Raw genomic sequence first — 20,249 nt, forward strand, 5'->3', positions numbered from 1 at the left:
GTTAAAGAGTAAACCTAGCCAGTACTGACCACTGAGAGCTCAGCTGTCCCCCAAAATGGACAAGAATAATTATTAAAACAAACAAACAAAAACCTAGAATAAGACAAGGCTGTCAAGAAAATGTTAAATCTGAAAAACAAAAATTTATCTCTCCCAATTCAGTTATGGAAACAAAATGAACTCACATATTTCTCCAGAAATGATAAAAATAAATGGTGCTCACCATTTAATATTTTACATATCCAGAATTACTAAAATATTACTACTATGGCTCAGATGCTTTTGATTACTCTAAAAATTCATGTTGAAACTTAATCCCCAATGTGACAGTATTCAGGAAATGACAATGATCAGACACCCTTCTGAAAGGGTTTGAGAGATGCACTCCATTTCACCCTTCAGCTTTCTACCAAGGACACAGCACACCTCCCTACTGAGGACACAGGCTTTAAGATGTCATCTGGTAAACAGAGTAACTTCACTGGCACTCAGATCTTAGACTGAGGAATTTTGATACTGTGTTATAGCAGCATAGATAGAGTAGGATAATAAATACTGCACAGCATCTATGTTGTTTTGAGTCCTCTGACAGAAGAAAAACACAATGTGGCAGAAAATGCATGAGGTTTCTACGAAAAATGAAAAACAAGCTATACATATTTTTTAATATTAAGGAATCACTATTGAAGATAAAATTTTGAACATGCTATTTTAATTCATATTAACTAAAAGAAATGTATGTCTTAAATGTATTAAAAAGCAGCTTACCTCTGGCTCTAGTTTGAAATTAAGCCACTCATCAAGTTTCAAAGCAGCCAAATTAGCAGTAGTTCTGTCCTCCATTTCACTGTCACTACTATCATTGGGGATGCCATCCGCTGTCACAACACACATGGAAAAAAGTAAATCACTTTACCTAATATTACAAAATGGTAGAGCAGCAGAACAGATATTCTTATGTGAAGAACTCCTCCTTACAGTCTAGCAATTTCTGTGGAAAGTTCATCTAATAGAACAGATTATAAACTTAATCTAAATATATAAAATATGGGCCAACAGAATAGCTCAGCACTGCACAATCCTGACATTTGTGTGATGCCCAGGACCCATGATGGAAGAAAAGAACAGACTCCAAAAATAGGTCCAATCTTTATAAAAGTTACCAAGAAGTACTACTAAACTTAATATAAAGTATAGTTCAATAAAACATACTGAACTTTCTGAAAGAAAATATTAAAAGTAAAAAAAAAAATAAAAGAGCTGTTGCATTCAGAAACGAGTACAAGAAGATAAACACTGAATTTTTAAAACAGGGACAATTATCGAGGATTATTTTAGCAATATAGTTTATCTAAGGGCAGCAGAGAGTTACAGGTAAATCCTTCACAAAGATACTGAATTTCTTGATAAACAAAAATACTAAATGATGGTACAGTGTAAATGTAATTAACAGTACATTAAGGAAGATAAAAGAATACACACAAAGCTTACATAAAGATTCCAAATTTAATAGGCATCTTTAAGTGTTCTAGAAAAATGATACATAATAAGTACTATTTAATAAGCAGTGCAGATAAAGGAGAAACACTCCCAAAAGGAGAGGGGGAATACTTTAAATAGAGAAAAATAAATCTTAAAAATCAAATTATACCTGCCGCTAGAAGCACTGCAGGGGTGGCTGCTGTGTCACATGTGCATCAGTAGGTGACAGGGAGGAGTGAGGCTCTGTTTATGCTCAGCATTCTGACCTATGAACATCTGAGCGATTAGCAGCCTAACATGACCTGAAAAAAAACCGAGCCTGAAAGGACCACTAGTCTCATGTGAGGGGACTCAGACAGGGAGCTAGCCTGAGACAGCCACCAGTCCAGCTTTGCACAGAAGCAAGCTGGAGACTAGAAGAACCCCACCAGAGACTGAGAGCGGCAGGCTGGAGTGAGGTAGAGACAGATGACCCTGCATGGGGTGACTCAGGAGGACCAGGGAGGAAATGAACCAGAGATGACCACTGGACTGCTGCCGTGAGGCCTGGACAAGGAGCAAGCCTGCGACAACTACCAGTTGGGTGCCTTGCATGGCTTTGTGGTGGATGAGCAGTGAATACCATGGCTAAGATGACTGCTGCCTGGCTCCACAATGCAGGAGCCTGACATAGTACTCCCAAAACCACTCCTGAGATGACCCAGAAACTCAGAGACCCTGGGCACCACTAAGAGGAGCAAGTAAGTGGTAAAGACATGGAAGAGAATGAGAAGCAGAAGGATGTGGACACAGTGAAGAGAGGCAGAACTGGACACTCAAAGGTAGTGAAGAACAGCTTTGTAAGTAGCCGGTGATGCCATCTAGGACCATGGTGGAATCCTGGCCTGTGCTGCCACCAGGGGCCCTGAAGCAGCCTGGGTCATCCGTTGCCATCAAAAGTCATACAGATGTCCCTGGTCTGGGCTGATGCCATGGTGGGGGTACAGGGGTGGGGGAGTGGTAACAGATGAAGACACCTAATGCCATCATCTGACAGTCTCCCAACACTTGCACATTTATCATAGTTTAATATCCCCAACATATAAAATAAATTAAAATAGGCACCATTATTCAGAAACCTACTATTACCAAAACCCTGAAAATATAAAAAATAGCACTAGAAAAAGAATTAAACTATGTGGTTAGGAAAAAATATTTAAAAGTATTTGCATAAAGGTAAAAATATTAATTACTTTAAAATTATCTTTATTCATATTATCACCTAAACTCAAGTAAAAACCAAACATCTTCCAATCAGTAAGATTAATCAAAACAAACTAACAACCTGTTAACTGAAAATAAATTTCAACAAAAGTGGTGTATCTCACTACTTCCTGTCTCACTATATCAAATACATACTGCTGTATTTCCTAATTATCTTACTATGTCAAACATAGCTCAGTATTTTCTAACACTCTCATGTTATAAAAAAACAAATTTTTGTATTTTTATATTATTGGTTTAGTTTATTTCAAATAGATTTTGACTTCTTCATACTACATTTACCTCTAAAGGAAGAAGGTTCCTGAAGAGCATTACTTGCCAGTCTTGCTGGTCCACAGAACACCAGGACAGTTACAGGTGTCACTGCTGAACAGCATCTGATATTCGCAATTCTATGAGCTCTGGTCATTTCATCATAAATAAGCCAATCCGTGGGCAATGCCTGAATTGCTGCAGCCTGACCATTGGCTGGAGGGATCTATTAAGACAGTAAAAAGACAGTTAATTACTTTATTTATTGGGAATACATTTAAGTTCTTTAGTGAAACAGACAAGGTATATTAGTACTCAAAAATTAAAGTAAGCCACTGCTCTTTTGTTTTATACACTTTTCCATACTACTTTCCCACTGTAACCTCTTCTGTTTCTAAGATTCCATGTCTCATTATACATATTTTGCAAATTAATATGCTAAAGAGAAGTAGCTGGGAGTATTTTTGTTTATCTTCAACTACCTAAATTTGATTCCCCACAGGTCTAAGAGCATTAAAAATGTTTTACCTTTTTATATTGAGGCTGACTGAGAACTGAAGTAGGATGAAATCGTACTTTTTTTTCCTTTGGCCCTGTCAATACTATATTCTCTCTGTCCACATGGACTAAATTAGGATACATGCCTGCTACCAATGCAGCTTTAACAACAGCCCAGTTTTCGGAGTTTGTGTTAACATCTCGAATGTCACCACCACCTCGTGCTCTAACAAAACCTAGATGGACAAAAAGAGCAAACCAATCTTTTCTATTATGCAAAAGGCACTTCAGCACTTGTGTACATTTGACAACAAAAACTGTAAACCCATATAAATTTAACAATATTCAACTCTATGATTAATACATTCAGTTCTTGCAAGTGTTTAGTATAAAACTGATGGAGGAAAGTTTAGATCTGTTTAGGTTAACATTATTTACTGAGATAAGATCTCATTATATAACCCCAACTGACCTTGAATAGATCCTCCTGTTTCAACCTCCTGAGTATTTGGGATGTCAGTGTATGGCTATTATATCTGGCTCTATTTGCACGATTTCTAGTAAAGTCATTCATCAGTTGCTGTGTTGGTTAGTTTTTTGTCAACATGACAAAAGCTAGAGTTATCTATGAAGAGGGCACCTAAACTGAGAAAATGTCCCATGAGACTGGCCTGTAGTAAGTCTGTGGAAGATTTTCCTGGTTGCTGATTGATGTGGAAGGGGTCAGCCCACTGTGGGTGATGCCATCCGTGGCAGATAGTCATGGATGGTATAAGAAAGCAGGCTGAGCAAGCAATGAATAGCAAGTCAGCAAGCAACATTCTTCGAAGGCTTCGGTTTAATTCCTACACTGACTTCCTTTGGTGACGTAACAACTATAAGCTGAAATAAACCCTTTCCTCCCCAAGATGGTTTGATCATGACCTTTATCATAGCAAAAGAAACAAACTAAGACATCTGTTAACAGAAACATTTTTCAAGCTTACCACTTGAAACCCAAACCATTCTTCTGACTTGTATCAATGCTTTCATTTTAGCAGACATTGACTGCAAAATTATAACTAAGTATGCATGCTGAATGCTTAAATTTCCAAAAGCTTTCATGTTTTCCCATATTTAAAACAAATCTAAATTCTCAATTCTCTTGTTTCCTTTAATACTTCAGCTAACCTATAAATCCAGATTCTGATACTACTATCACTTCAGTTAACTATGTTACTTAAAACAACATAAAAAAAATCTTCAAAGAAGCAATTGTAAAAGAAAACAGTAACAGAAATTTCTCAAAAATAAAAATAAGTAGCATCAAGCTATCACCAACCATTTTAGTGTTCCACATATACATAGCAGCCACATTAATCTAATTAAATTCTTATAATTGCTATTTCACAGAGTTAAATAATTTTTGACTGGTAAAGGGAAAATTAAATATAACAATTTATTAAATCTAAATTGATCTTTAACAAAAAATATATAAATTGCTCACTGCCAACAGTATCAAAAGGGTATACAGATCATGTTCATATAGCTTCCTCTACAACCAGAGTAATATTTTATTTCATCAATAATAAAAGTGCAAAAGATAAAGAAGTATACACATCAGCTCAAGAATACAGACATATACAGTGTGATATAAAAGTAACAGGAACTGTATTATTTTAATCTAGAAACATGAAGAATAAATAGTGTCCTATGCAGAAAAACCTTACCTGATGCGCGAAGCTGACCAAGCAACTGTGTTCTCATGCCTATAATGATTTCCATGGTAGCCTGTGAAAGAAAATTCTTTTCACAAAAGGCTCTCTCCCACCCATCACTTCGCGCTTTCTGCCATGCCTACAAAAGAAAAAGAAAAAGAAAAACAGAATATGAAACAATGTAAAAAGACATATTCACAAATCACAACTAAAAAAAGTAATGCCACTATATCAACCACTCAAGGTGAAGTACTATCCTGATAATTTTATAAAAGTCTAAAATTGTATAACCAAATTAGAATTGTTATTTAGTTTATGGACAGCTGCTATCATGTTAATTCAGTTTACAAAATCTCAGTGAGAACTAAACATCAAGTGATTCAAATAACCAACTCTGTAGGAATAATTATCCTCACAGATCTAATTCTGGGCTGGTATAGAGACAACTAGTTTTATTACACTTAGGAGAGAGGCTTTCACAGGGGTCTTTCCTGAGACTGATACTACAACCAAGGACCATTCATGGAGATAACCCAGAACCCCTGCACAGATGTAGCCCATGGCAGTTCAGTGTCCAAGTGGGTTCCATAGTAATGGGAACAGGGACTGTCTATGACATGAACTGATTGGCCTGCTCTTTGATCACCTCACCCTGAGGGGGGAGCAGCCTTATTAGGCCACAGAGGAAGACAATGCTGCCACTCCTGATAAGACCTAACAGACTAGGATCAGAAGGGAGGAAAAGAAGACCTCCCCTATCGGTGGACTTGGTGCGGGGGCATGTGTGGGACAAGGGGGAGGAAGGGAGGAAATGGGAGGGGAGGAAGTAGGGAGCTACAGGGGGGATACAAAGTGAATAATGTGTAATTAATAAAAAAAAGAAAAAGAAAAAAAAGAGAGGCTTTCCACTAGTATCTTCCATTAAAAATTTTATATCTAGAAATGCTAAAAATCCTAATAACAATACAACAATAACCTCTACGTAACTCTTCAAATTTGACTGGAAATGGAAAGTGGGATTTCTAAAAAATCACACATACAATATAAAAATATGGCCTTTGAAATATGCTATTCTGCTTGGAACATAACTAAAAGAAATCTTTTCTGCTTTCAAAAGAGCTAATAAAGAATATAACACAGAAATTATACTCCAGAGTTCTGATTACTACTTAAGTTTCTATAATATACTGTATAATACCTAAACTAAACAATCCATCATCCAATAATAATCGTGAAAGAGCTTACAAATGCTAAAATTATGTATGTTGGAAAAAATCTCCGAATGCCTGAGAGGGCTTTCCATATAAACAAAAAGAATGTAAGGATATAGAGAGAGGCAGAGCCTGTAGTCAAGAAATTTGAGACATCAAAAGAAGATGTTTGTTTTTAAAGAAATAATGTTTTCTTCCCTAAATATTTGAATTTCTAAATTACATTGCATTCCTCTCGCCAGAGATATCTTAATCTTTTCTTTACTCAATATCTCACTACTGTTTTTTAAAGTTTAAAATTTTTTTCTATATAAAATTAAAGTGTTTTGTTTTTTTTTAAACTGCTATACTTGCCACAGAATGTACTGAACATACCATGCTTAACAATAAGTAAAAGTAATGATACCTGGAATGCTCTGAGAAGGGCCATGTGGTCACTGAAAGTCCCTGCAGTGAAGCGCTTCCTACAAAGCATGGCTGCACGTTTCTGAGAGGCCTGGGTTGGCAGTACAAAAGGGTCGCGATAAGCTAGTGTGCAAGCGATTGTGAGAATGGGATCCAGGCACTTTAAAACAACAGCACACAGGACCATTTTACCAAGATGTGGCTCTACTGGCAAATCAGCCAAATGATACCCAAGTTCAGTCAGGTCTTCCCATGCATCCATTGCATCTATTGTCTAGGTAAAAGGAAGAAAAAAACAAAACAATTTGCCATAACCCAAAATGATGCTTACCTTAAAAACCCATTAAGTATGAAATAATCTAAATATTTTTTTGTCATCACATCACATAAAAATATATTTATATTAAGTATATACATAAGAACTATATCTACTATTTTAAATTATAAGAGCACTGAAGTACTGATGAATTAATAATTTTTAACAGAATAAAATTATTTAAAACATGCCCATTTAGCTTAAATTTTAAGTTGAAAGCAAACAAGTATAATAAATAAAGTATAATAAATAAACTACCAACCTTAAGCATCTGAACAGCGTTTCTTACAATTAAAGCTGGAGGTGGTTCAGGAGCTTTCATAAGGAAGTCAGCAATGGTACAATTAACTGGGGCTAACAGCTTGGTATGTAGACAAAGTTCCTGTAAACCAAAACAGCAAAAATGTTACAAAAAGTAAAATTATAGCACTGACTTTTATGTTAAGGAAGCCATTAGAGTTGTGTATCCCAATCACAGACTAGCAAAGTCTCAGAATCAAAGGAACCGGAGGAGGAATAACACGTTTAGGTGCTCATAATACCCTCAATTAACTTATACCAAAATGATCATTGCCCCTGGAAACATTTTCTCACATAGTTTTTACCCACAACACTTAAGGAGCCACTATCCAAATAGATGCTCACTTCATTCTATCCTCTTTTTCCATTCAATGAATATTCGGGTGCACCAAGTCAGAGAAAGAGTGGACAGTGTCTGCTCTTTTAGAGTTTATAGGATAATGGAAAACAGGCCTTAAACTACTTTAGCACATCTTTATTTATTTATCTACTTAATCATATGTGTGCTAAGTACTATGAAGGACACTAGGTGCCATCCTATGAAGAATACTGGGTGGGGGTAAGAGTATACATTGTAATCAAGCTCCAGAAAGAACAGGAGGAGGGAGGCTAGGAGTCAAAGAGAGGTGCCAAGAAGAAACAACACTTAGACTAAGATGTGAAGAGTAGGAGTTTAATCATAAAAGAAATAACGGAAAGGAATTTAGAAATGGGTTAGCACATATTAAAGCAAAAGAAATAAATGTAACTTTAATGGGGCACCCTTGGTATGTAAACAACTGTAATAAATCTAAAACAAACAAAAAAGCCACTAAATCTGGTATGAGTAAAATGAAGATGGCAGTACTGGAAACACTTGAATTCACTTAGTAAATCAAGTTCTAAGAATTTTTAATTGTATATAAGAGGAATCCTGCAAAGACATTGGAAAAAGGTAATATCACAGAGATATGAATGTTAAAAACATGATTCTTTGTTACTTGAAAGACTGGAAGCAAGTATCTAGGCTAAGAGACAAAAGAAGCAAAGTGGGGCTGGAGAGGTGGCTCCTGATTAACAGTACTTGCTGCACTGCAATGAAGACAGGCTCAAGTCTCAGCACTCACATTAGGCAGTTTATAGACTTCTGCAACTCTACTTCCAGGGAATTTGATAACATATTTTGGCTTGTAAGGGCACTGCATACATGGGCAGGCTCATACAGAGACACACAAACATACATATAAAATTAAAATTTAAAAAGTAACAGCTTGTTTATATGGTGGATTACATTGATGGATTTCCGTATACTGAACCACCCCTGCATGCCTGGGATGAAGCCAGGTGGATGGTGGTCATGGTGGGTGATAACTTTGATGTGTTCTTGGATTTGGTTTGCAAGCATATTTTGGTTTTAAATTTATTTATATATTTATTACAATTTATTCACTTTGTATACTCACTGCAGCCCACTCCCTTGTCTCTTCCCAGTCCCATCCATCCTCCGTCTTCTCCCCTATGCCCTTTCCCTAGTTCCCTGATAGGGGAGGACCTCCTCCCCTTCTATCTGACCCTAGCTTATCAGGTCTCACCAAGGCTGGCTGCATCATTTTCCTCTGTGGCCTGGTGAGGCTGCACCCCCTAGGGGTGGCCACTGAGTTCATATCAGAGACAGCCCCTGTACTCCTTACTAGGGAACCCACTTGGAACCTGAGCAGCCAATGGGCTTCCTTTGAACAGGGGAGTCTCCATCTTCTCCACTTACGGTCCTTATTTGGAGTATCTCTCTCCAGGCGCACCTGGTTTGCGAGTATTTTATTGAGTATTTTTGTATCAATGTTCATAAGAGAGATTGGTCTGAAATTCTCTTTCTTTTTTGGTGTTTGTGTGGTTTAGGTAGCAAGGTGACTGTGGCCTTATAGAATGAGTTTGGTAAAGTCCCTGCTGTTTTTATTTCATAAAATAGTTTGAAGAGCATTGGAATTAGCTCTTCTTTGAAAGACAGGTAGAATTCTGTCCTGAAATCATCTGGACCTAGGCTTTTTTTGGAAGGGTTACTTTTGATGACTGCTTCTATTTCCTTAGGAATTATAGGATTATTTATTTACCTGATCTTGATTCAACTTTGGTAAGTGGAATCCTCATTCAGAAGGACAAACAGGATGGACATCGGAAACAGAAGACAGGGAACAAGACAGCAGCCTAACATAGAGAGGACCTCTGAAAGACTCTGTCCAACAGGGTATTGAAGCAGATGTGGAAACTCATAGCCAAACTTTGGGAAGAGTACAGGGAATCTTATGAAAGAAGAGGGAAACAGTAAGACCTGGAGGGGACAGGAACTCCACAAGGAGAGCAACAGATCCAAAATATATGGGCACAGGGGTCTTTTCTGAGACTGATTTTCCAACCAAGGACCATTCATGGAGATAACCTAGAACCCCTGCTCAGATGTAGTCTATGGAAGCTCATATTCAAGTGGGTTATCTAGTAAGGGGAACAGGGACTGTCTCTGACATGAACTCAGTGGCTGGTTCTTCGATCACCTCCCCCTGAGGGGAAAGCAGCCTCACCAGGCCATAGAGGAAGACAATGCAGCCAGTCCTGATGAGACCTGATAAGCTAGGGTCAGATGGAAGGGGAGGAGGACCTCCCCTATCAGTGGACTTGGAGAGGGGCATAGGAGGAGATGAGAGAGGGAGGGTGGGATTGGGAGGGAATGAGGGAAGGGGCTACAGCTGGGATACAAAGTAAATAAACTGTAATTCATATAAAAAATAAAAATTTAATTAAAAAATAAAAATAAAACAGACCCAAACTGATATTCTTCTAGTAGTTTTTTCATGAAGGAGAAAACTCAAAAAAAAAAAAAGCATTGAAGGTTTGGAGATCTCAGAGAATGCAGTTTCAAAATGACAAAATATCTTACATTATGCAGGGATTACCTTTTAAAATTTAAATGATTATTTCCTAATCCTATCCAGTATTTTCAAAATCTACACTACATTTTTGAGAATATTAAAATGCTACAATTAAACACACACACATGCACACTTAGGAGTGGCCCTATAACTTAAATGTATTCCGGTAATTTTAATTATCTAAAGGTTCAGTAAAATTTGCACAAAGAAAAATGATTTTATGGATATATCCTACTTCATAAAATTTAACTTATGATTTTATTTTATAAACTTATTTACTCAAGCCCAATCCATAGAAACTGAAATGGCGCCTGCTCCCTCGCCCACAGTCAAAGCCTTAGACTGTAAGTCTACCTGCAACGGCATCCTCAAGAGCTCTGGAGTCTGAAATTCCAGCATGTTCTGAAATCGGAGTCTACTAAACAGACGGAAACAAATTCCAGGTCTACATCGTCCCGCTCTTAAAGATAAAACACAAAATTAAGACTCACATAAGGCACAAGGACAATAACAATGAAACTACAAACCAATAAGATTTAGGAGAGAGAAAAATGAATCAAGAACAATACATCTGAGTTCTAATCCTTATTTACCCTCTATAAGCATTTAGAAGGTACTTTGTGCTCTGGGAGTCAATATTACCACTTACTGAGCAAACAATGCCTTCTACAGTTACAGCTTTAAAAAAAATCAAAATTAGTAATTTGAAACTAAAATTTAAAGCATGAATGCTTAGTAATTTATATTTAATGAATTTCATCAAGATGTTATCAAGCACAAAGTCCCATCCAATTGATCAGAGTTGTACAAACTATGGATTCATAATAACAAAGGATTGGCATTTATCCCATCATCACAGTGGCATAGTTTGTTGGGAGGCGTAAGAAAATATAATGAAGTGGACTCCTTCTACTTCTTCTTATCAAGAAAGTAGCTAATGTCTGAAATAGATAACAGAGGTACTTCTAACCTTATGGAGCTCACAACCCAGAAGGGAAAAAGAAGAGAAAAGAGAAAAGAGAAAAGAGGAGAGAGGAGAGAGGAGAGAACACATATTAAAGCAAAAGAAATAAAGGGGAGGGGAGGGGAGGGGAGGGCAGGGGAGGGGAGGGGAGGGGAGGGCAGGGCAGGGGAGGGGAGGGGAGGGCAGGGCAGGGGAGGGGAGGGGAGGGCAGGGCAGGGGAGGGGAGGGGAGGGCAGGGCAGGGGAGGGGAGGGGAGAAGGAAGAAAGAAAGAAAGAAAGAAAGAAGGAAGGAAGGAAGGAAGGAAGGAAGGAAGGAAGGAAGGAAGGAAGGAAGGAAGGAAGGAAACACAAAGGCTGAAAAATTTGATGTTCCTGAACCACTTCTTTCTTCATCAATCATTTCCCAATGACACGTTGAATTCCCCATCAGATTTCCCATCTAGTCAGCCTCCTCTACGGGATTTCTGTATTTGCCCACACCTGAAGTGCTGATGTTTCTCTGATACTGGGGCATAGTCCTCTGCTCTTCATACACTACCATCTGAGGTGATCTTAATTGTCCTCTGCCTTCAACTTCCATCCCCCACCCCTAAATCTCCTGATGTTAATTACAAGCCTACATTTCAGAAGCTTCTTGGACAGCTCCACCTGGATTTTCTAGTCAACTAAAACTCAAGATAGCACCCAGCGAGGCATGCGAGTAACCAGAGCATACCTAAATTCACTAGCATTCCAGCATTGGGCAAAAAAGCAAGTATCATTACCACAATTACTTGGCTCTATCTGGCTAATAATGAATAAAAATGGGGGATATAAACAAACAGGTGTGGGTTTATAGGAAATATTATGAGAAGCCTTAACCCCCTCGTTGGAACATCCTGCATCAGTTCTAGAACTAGCAGTGGTGGAGTCCGAGGTCTGAGTAGGTTCAGGAGACCATTGCCCCCAGGGGCGAGACGTGCTCCGTGTAAATTGACTAACTCCATGTTTTCTTCCACTTTTGAAGTCCTTTAATGTTCTTAAATTATTTTTTTCCCTTTTTTTTTAAATTTTTCATCAATTACACTTTATTCATTCTGCATCCCCCCATAAGCCTCTCCCTCCTCCCCTCCCAATCCCACCCTCTCTCCTCCCTCTGCTTGCTTGCCACTCCCCAAGTCCACTGATAGGGGAGGTTCTCCTCTCCTTTCTGATCTTAGTCTATCAGTTCACATCAAAAGTGGCTGCATTGTCCTCTAAAGATAATTATTCTTCTCAACATAAGAACCCTTCAACATCTCTTACAACAGCAGCAGCAACTGTCTAATTTTCGAAAACAGAATCCTAGGTAACATCTAATTTTTTTATTCTACCAATTTGTGTGTGTGTGTTTATGTACATACACAGGCACCCACAGAGTACATGCACAGGTCAGAGAAATTTCAAGAGTAAGTTCTCTCCTTTTACTAGTTTGATCCTTGTCCCAGGATCAAACTAAGGTTTGCAGCCTTGTATGAAAAGTGCTTTTATGAGCCATTTTGCCAGCCCAGCATTACTGATTCTACTTGATTCCTTACTCCTCACCCCATACATTAAAAAACAATAATAATAAAGCCCAACATTACTTCTTTACTCTATCTTGAATTGTCCATCTCTCTATTTTCATCCTGCTACAATAATCCTGTTTATTATCGTTCTCTTATGGAAATGAAAACATTAAGGAACCCATTCTCCAAAGAGCTAACAGAATGCTATAATCACATCACTACTTCTTTTTATATTGCACAAGGGCTGAGCAGTTAAAGAGTGAATACTGCTCATTAAGAGGACCCACATTCTCTCCTGTAACTCCAGCTCCATCAAGGAGGCCAGCGGCCAGCACTTATGGCCTTCACAGGCTCCTACATATACTTTCTCACTATAAAATCATTTCTTTAAAGAAGAAAAATTAAAAATGATCCTTAAAGACATGCTACAATATTTCAGCCTTAATATTACAAATCAACTCACTGGATCAAGAATAATCTGTTACAAAGATACAATGATAACAATGCCAATACTCTATGAAGTTACACAGAACAGAAATCATGCCCTAAAGCCATTAGGATACAAGGCATCTGTTCTGTTAGTATTTTCGCATCAGGATACCCTATATAGCTTAGTTTGTCCTTGAGCTAACAATCCTTTATCTCTATCTCCCAGTTGCTGCCATTACAGGAGAGGGCATCTACCTTGCCTGAGCATTTCACTATTGATGGACACTACACAGTTCCCAGACCTTTTATTATAACGCTGTAGAAAAAGTCTTTAAATCTTTAAACATGTATATCTTCACATACATGTAATAAATAGAATTAAACTGTGAGGCATGTTATATGTGTAAAAAAGTAGACTTAACATAGTTTTGAGTCATGTTCTGAGGAACTCATACTAATACACACTCCCATTAGTATATCTGGGCCAATATTTTTGTCCTTACATTCTATATTCTATAAAAGAAATTAGTCTCAGTCAGATAAGCAAAAACATAGTACTTCATTAATTTGTTTTATTTTGCTATAAATAAGGTGAGGTAGTATATATAAAACAATGCATTAATAGGACATGTATAGTCTTTGTTTTGACCTTTATTAAAATTATTTTAATTGTAAAAAATTTATTTGTATACTAAAGAAATTATCCTTTTGTCCTATATTTTAAATGTTCAGAATTTTTGCTTCCTTTAAACTTATTTTATCTTAGCATGAATTATACTAGTATCAATTTTTTTCTGTTTTAAGCTTTTATTACTTCTTTAAGAGTTTCATTTAGTGTGTTTTGACTATATTCTGTCTCTGTCTTTCTCTTTCTCACAAACACACACAAACACTCTGCTTCCCAAATCCACCCCCACTTTTCAACCTTATGATCTTCCCCCTCCTTTTTTCATTCCTCTCTCATATGACATCCCAAAGACAGTTTCCCCTCACTCCCCTCCTGCAGTCTCTCCTCCGAATCTCCCCTCTTCCTCAGATCGGGCACCCCTCAGAAAAGAGCGGGTTCCCCAGGGACATCAACCAAATATGGCCTAACAAGCTACAATAGGACCAGGCACATACCATCACATCAAGGCAGACAATCCAGTAGGAAGAACAGAGTCCCACAAGCAGGCAAAAAAGTCAGAAATGGCCCTTGCTCCCACTGTTAGGAATCCTACAAGAACACCAAGCTACTCAGCCACGCTCCCTGATCTTTGTGAGCCCCCACTGAGTCCTGGTCAGTTGATTCTGTGGCCTTGTTCTCTTGGTGTCCCTCATCTCTCTGTATCCTCCAATCCTGCTTCCACCTCCTCCACATGATGCCCTGAGTTTCCCCTAATGTCTGGCTGTGCAACTCTACGTCTGTTCCCATTAGTTGCTGGACAAAGACTCTGCTGTGTCTCTGATGACTATTTTGCTAGGTTCCAGTCATACAACACTCTGCAGTCAGGACAAATGGTAGGCCAAAGGTTCTGTGGCTGGTTTGGTATCCCAATCCCTCTACTTGAGGCCTGGTTATTCTAGAAGATGGCAGGCTCCATGTCCCCCAGTACTATGAGTCTTTTCTAGGGTTACTCGCGTAGATTCCACAGAACTTCCACTACACTAGGTTGTTTCCAGTTTCAGGCTATTTTAAATAAAGGGGATATGAACATAGTTGAGCAAATGTCCTCATGGTAGGATAGAAAGTTCTTTTTGGTATATGTCCAGGAGTGGGACAGCTGGGTCCTGATGTAGATCAATTCCCAATTTTCTGAGAAAACACCATATCAACCTCCAAAATAGTTATATAAGTTTACACTCCCACCAGCAGTAGAAGAGTCTTCCCTTTGCTACACATCCTTGTTAGCATAAGCTGTCACTTGTGTTTTTGATCTTAGTCATTCAGACAGGTGGAAGATGGGCTCTCAGAGATGTTTTGATTTGCATTTCCCTAATGGCAAGGATGTTGAACATTTTTTAAGTGTTTCTTGGGCATTTGAGATTCCTCTGTTGAGAATGCTGTTTAGATCTGTACCCCATTCTTTAACTGGATTATTTAGTTTGTTGATGTCTAGTTTCTTGAGCACTTTAAATATTTTGGATATCATCCCTCTGTCTGATATGGAGTTGGTGAAAATCTTTTCCCATTCTGAAGGCTGCCATTTTGTCCTATTAACAGTGTCCTTTGCTTTCAGAACCTTTTCAGTTTAATGAGGTCACATTTATTAACTGTCCATCTTAGTGTCGACACAACTGGTGTCTATTCAGGAAGTTGTCTCCTGTGCCTATGTGTTTAAGACTATTCTACATGTTTTCTCCTATGAGTTTTAGTGTGTCTGGTTTTATGTTGGGCTCTTTGATCGCCTTGGACTTGAGTTTTGCACAGGGTGATGAATATGAATCTACTTGCATTCTTCTAAATTAAACCAGCAACATTTGTTAAAGATGCTTTCTTTTTCCACTGTATATTTTTGGTTTAGTCATCAAAAATCAGGTGTCCACGGGTATGTGGATTTACATCTGGGTCTCTGATTTGATTCCATTGACCAACCTGTCTGTATGGTGATATCACACGTTTTTGTTTGTTTGGTTGGTTGGTTTAACCACACCTCTGTAGTAAAGCTTGAAATCAGGGATGTTGATACCTCTTTGAAATTATTTTATTATACAGAATTGTTTTAGCTATGCTGGGCTTTTTCTTTTTCTATATGAAGTGAGTATTGTTCTTTCAAGGTCTGTAAAGAATTGTGTTGGAATTTTGATCAGAATTGTGTTGAATCTGTAGATTGTCTTTGGTAACATGGCCAATTTTACTATGTTAATTCAACAGATCCATAGGCATGAGAGATCTTCCTGTCCTCTGATACCTTCTGATACCTCCTTCTTCAAAGACTTAAGGTTTTTATCATACAGGTCTTTCACTTGCTTGGTTAGTTACTCCAAGGTATTTTTCATTATTTGTGGCTATTATGAAGAGTGTTGTTTCCATGGTTTCTTTCTCAACCTGTTTGTCATTTGTCTGATCTGTTTGAGTTAATCTTGCATTTAGCCACTTCACTGAAAGAATTTATCAGCTGTAAAAGTTCCCTGGTGGAGTTTTTGGGGTCGCTTTTGTATACAATCATATCACCTGCAAATAATGATACTTTGACTTCTCCCTTTCCAGTTTGGATCCCCTTTATCCCCTTTAATTGTCTTATTGCTCTAGCTAGAACTTTAAGTACTCTACTGAATAAATATAAAGAGAGTGTACAGCCTTCTCTTATCCCTGATTTTAGTAGAATTGCTTTGAATTGCTTTCCATTTAACTTGATGTTGGCCATAGGCTCACTGGAAATTGCCTTTTTCATGTTTAGGGTATGCCACTGCCCACCACAACCCCTCACCAAAAACAAACAAACCTTCAAGAACAATTTGTGCTGTCTAACACATCATCAACTTAACAGGGGCTACAATCTTAAAGAAAATTGTCCCTCCCTCTCCCAGCAGCTAGCTGCCAATAGCTCCATGGATATAGGTGGGAATATGCACTCAATTCCCCTCTCTGTCCATATTGGGACTTGGTATGCCTTAGGCTTTCCACGTAGCCTATATTTAACTTTTGAAAAATTACTGCAAAGGGGACAGTGAGATGGCTCAGGGATTAAAGACACTTGCCATCAAGCCCGGAGACCTTAGCTCTACTCTCAGGATCCTAATGGTGGAAGGAGAAAACCAATTCCTGAAAGGTACCCTCTGAATGCCACATGTGTGCTATAGCATGTACGTGCTTCTCACACACATACAAAATAAGTAAGTAAACAAAAGTAACTTAAATCTTTTTAATTAATTTTTAAAGCATCAAAACAGTTTGTCAAAGACAGTATAAAATTAAGACCATTGTGAAACTAACGTATAAGGGGAAGAATTTATTATACATATGTAATGCATGTTAATATTACTATCAATTAAATAAAGGTATTAAACATGTAATTATAATATAATATGTACATTACCTGCCTTTGCGCTGTATGGCACTAGCTTTGGAAATCCATACCATTTTTAACATTGTGACAAAATTCAGTGCATCAAAGGATTTCTATAATATATAAATCATCTTTATGTTAAAACATGATCAGTACTAAAGAGGAAGTAAATACTACCAATATAGTTGAACATGCCAAGTTAAACTTAAAGCCCCCTCTTGATTAATTAGAAGAAACTGCTTAAAAACTAAGATTTGCTGGTAATAAACACTCTAATGAAAAACAATGACTATCAACCTGTGCTTTGAGAGCTGTTAGCAGTTCTTGCCCAACAGTTTAATAATAACGGATTCTCACAAGACACCAAAACTTTATCATGACATCAACATGGCTGCCTAGACATGAGCTCAATAAGAACACCAATAGACATCTTAACATGGATGGAGAAAGCTTACAGGGCCTCAACCCTAGACAAAGAACTACAGACAACTGAGGAATGCTGAGAGCAGGAGAAATGGCCTTCCTTAGGCAAGAATACACCAATTAGTTATCCAGTATCAAGTGGTCAGTCCTGAGATCACATATGTACAGGTTTCATTACGCATACTAAGCAGTCTGGATTTATATATTTAGGAATACACATACATAAATAAATAACAAAGAAAAAGAGGCCTTGAATTTGAAAAAGCAAGGGAGAGAGAAGGGATGAACCAGTGGAAGTAAAGGGGAAGGAAAAAATGGTGTGATTACCATATCAAAAACTAAAAATTATTATAAAAATAAAACACAGTACAAAAATACAAAAGGAGGGTTCTCTGGTGATTATTTTATCACATTTACATAATTTTAAGAAATGGGAGTGACCAGAAAATATATTTGCTGAAATATTTCTCAAGGAGTAAATCTCTGAAAAAATGAGAGTAATAATTACCAAACTAAACATCTCAATAAAGTATTTTTAACCCTTTGTACTTAATATCCCCTGAGTTACCAAGAAGTTAACCTTTCCTGTATGTTTTAAAGAAAAATATAAAAAGAATCATTATTAACACCAGACAGCCTTAAAGGACCTAAAGTGAATAAATGCTATAGGAGAAATATTTTTAAATACATTTGTAAGTAAAATACATACTTGAAGCACTCAGTGTGCTTGCCTTCTCAATTATATAGAATTAATTACTCAGGGCAAATATAAATGTATTCTCTCAGATTCAGGGTCAGGAGCCTTATCAATTGAGCTACCCAAGCCTTCTTATAAATGTATTCTCTAATAAGTCAAGTAATTCTTAGAAAATATGCTGCTTAGCTAGTAATATTTGTTTCGTGTGTTAGTTTTGTATGCAAAACAACTTTTGTGCTTAAGTCACAATGTGATAATACCTTAAAGGAATTAATTTCTAAAATATTCAAAACCTACTCCTTTCAGCTTTAAAAAATTTTAAAGCAATAAATATGCACTTTTTGTTTTTTCCTCTTTGAGACGGGTTCTTGCTATGTACCCAAGCTAGCTTTGAACCATTAATCCTCCTATCTCGGTCTCCCCAGTACAGAGGGCAGGTGTGCAACACACCGGGTAAGTTTTGATTATTTACAGACTCATCGCTTTGTTTTATTGACACTATTACAGCTGAAAGTTTATTGTTTATTTATAATGAATTTCATAAAAATCTATGATAAATTTTATTCTCTGTAAGATAATACTACAATTACATTAAAAACATGAATTTTCACACTAAAAATAGTTACTTAAATCCATTTAATCACCTCTTCCTTGAAAAACCAATTACCCCTACCATTTGATCTACTAAAAGCTAGTAGCACTGAGAACTGTTACTCATGTTAATACTGAAAGGAAACAATGTTCGCACTTATTAGAGAAGAAAATGTTTTGCAAAGGGCCCAGCAATAAATATTTCACACTTTGAGATCTTTCTTGCAATTTATGTAGGCCACAGTGGGATGAAAGAGCCAATACAGACAGCAGATAAAAGAGTAAGAAAAAGTTTTTTGCAGTAAGCCAGCATTGATTTTCACTGTTGGATAAATGCTGCCATAAATCCTGACTTAGGCTGCTGTCAGTTGCTCATGTATTCAGCTGTGCATCTGTGCAATGGGAATGCGCGTCTGGCAGCCAAAGGCTCACAGGCTCTCCAATGGCTTTCCTCATTTGAGACAGGCTCTCTCGATGAACCTGAGCTCACTGATTTGGTTACATTTGTCTCCATCTTCCCAGCATTGGGGATTGCAAGCACACAGTGACACACTCAGCTTTCTACATAGGTGACTGGGTCAGGAACTATGAGCAAGTACTGAGCCATCTCCCAGCCCTTGTTATAAAGACTTTGTTTTCCTTTGTTACTCAAGGTTCTCTTAATCTAAATATCTTCAAAACACCTACTATATACTATATTTAAGGATTAGTTTATATCAATGAGCAAAAAGGATTTGACTATCCCACATATAAAAGGAAAACAGAAAATAGGTACTTATATTGCCAAAATGTAACAATTTATTATAACTATTCAAACTTTGTACTTTCTTACTAGTAGTTAGTAAATAGAAACTAATCCTCTTTAATTAATTTATTTTTTATTCATTTTATTTCCTGGTTGTTGTCACTTTACTTCCTGGTTGTCGTCCCATCCCTTCTCCCCTCCCAGTCTCATCCTCCCTTCTCCTTCCTCACCTTTTCCTCAGTGCAGGGGAACTCCCTTTCCCATCCACCCCAGGTCATCAAGTTACATCAGGACTGGGCATGTGCTCTTCCCCTGTTGGCCTGGCCAGGCAGTCCAACCAGGGGAAAGTGATCAAAAAGCAGACAAGTGAGTCCTTGTCCGATGCTGTCGCTACTTCCTTTATTAGATTACCCATACAAAGTCTAAGCTGTCCATCTGTTACATCTTTGTAAGGGGCCTAGGTCCAGTCCATGTATGGACCTTCAGTCTCAGCAAGCCCCTCTGGGTCCTGGTTAGTCGGTCCTGTTGGTCTTTATAACTTATAGAGCTCCTGTCACCTTC

The 20,249-nt window shown here is 37.6% G+C and overlaps 1 protein-coding gene and 1 non-coding gene across 2 annotated transcripts in view; one reads left to right on the forward strand and one right to left on the reverse strand.

Moving 5' to 3' along the window:
* The window catches only part of Ythdc2 (YTH N6-methyladenosine RNA binding protein C2), a 64,154-nt gene that overhangs the window by 14,659 nt on the left and 29,246 nt on the right, over positions 1-20,249 (reverse strand). The window contains exons 17-24 of the mRNA XM_060377310.1: positions 17,263-17,345; positions 10,679-10,784; positions 7,387-7,506; positions 6,810-7,082; positions 5,205-5,331; positions 3,526-3,731; positions 3,028-3,223; positions 769-878 (exon numbers count right to left, since the gene is read on the reverse strand). Of these exons, the coding sequence (XP_060233293.1) occupies positions 769-878; positions 3,028-3,223; positions 3,526-3,731; positions 5,205-5,331; positions 6,810-7,082; positions 7,387-7,506; positions 10,679-10,784; positions 17,263-17,345 (1,221 nt within the window). The remainder of the gene's footprint in view (positions 1-768; positions 879-3,027; positions 3,224-3,525; positions 3,732-5,204; positions 5,332-6,809; positions 7,083-7,386; positions 7,507-10,678; positions 10,785-17,262; positions 17,346-20,249) is intronic.
* LOC132652618 (small nucleolar RNA SNORA17) lies at positions 1,651-1,782 on the forward strand. The gene has a single exon (XR_009590213.1). It is a non-coding gene; the product is annotated as a small nucleolar RNA SNORA17 (small nucleolar RNA).

This window comes from Meriones unguiculatus, chromosome 2 (genome assembly GCF_030254825.1).
Source record: "Meriones unguiculatus strain TT.TT164.6M chromosome 2, Bangor_MerUng_6.1, whole genome shotgun sequence".
NCBI lineage: Eukaryota > Metazoa > Chordata > Mammalia > Rodentia > Muridae > Meriones > Meriones unguiculatus.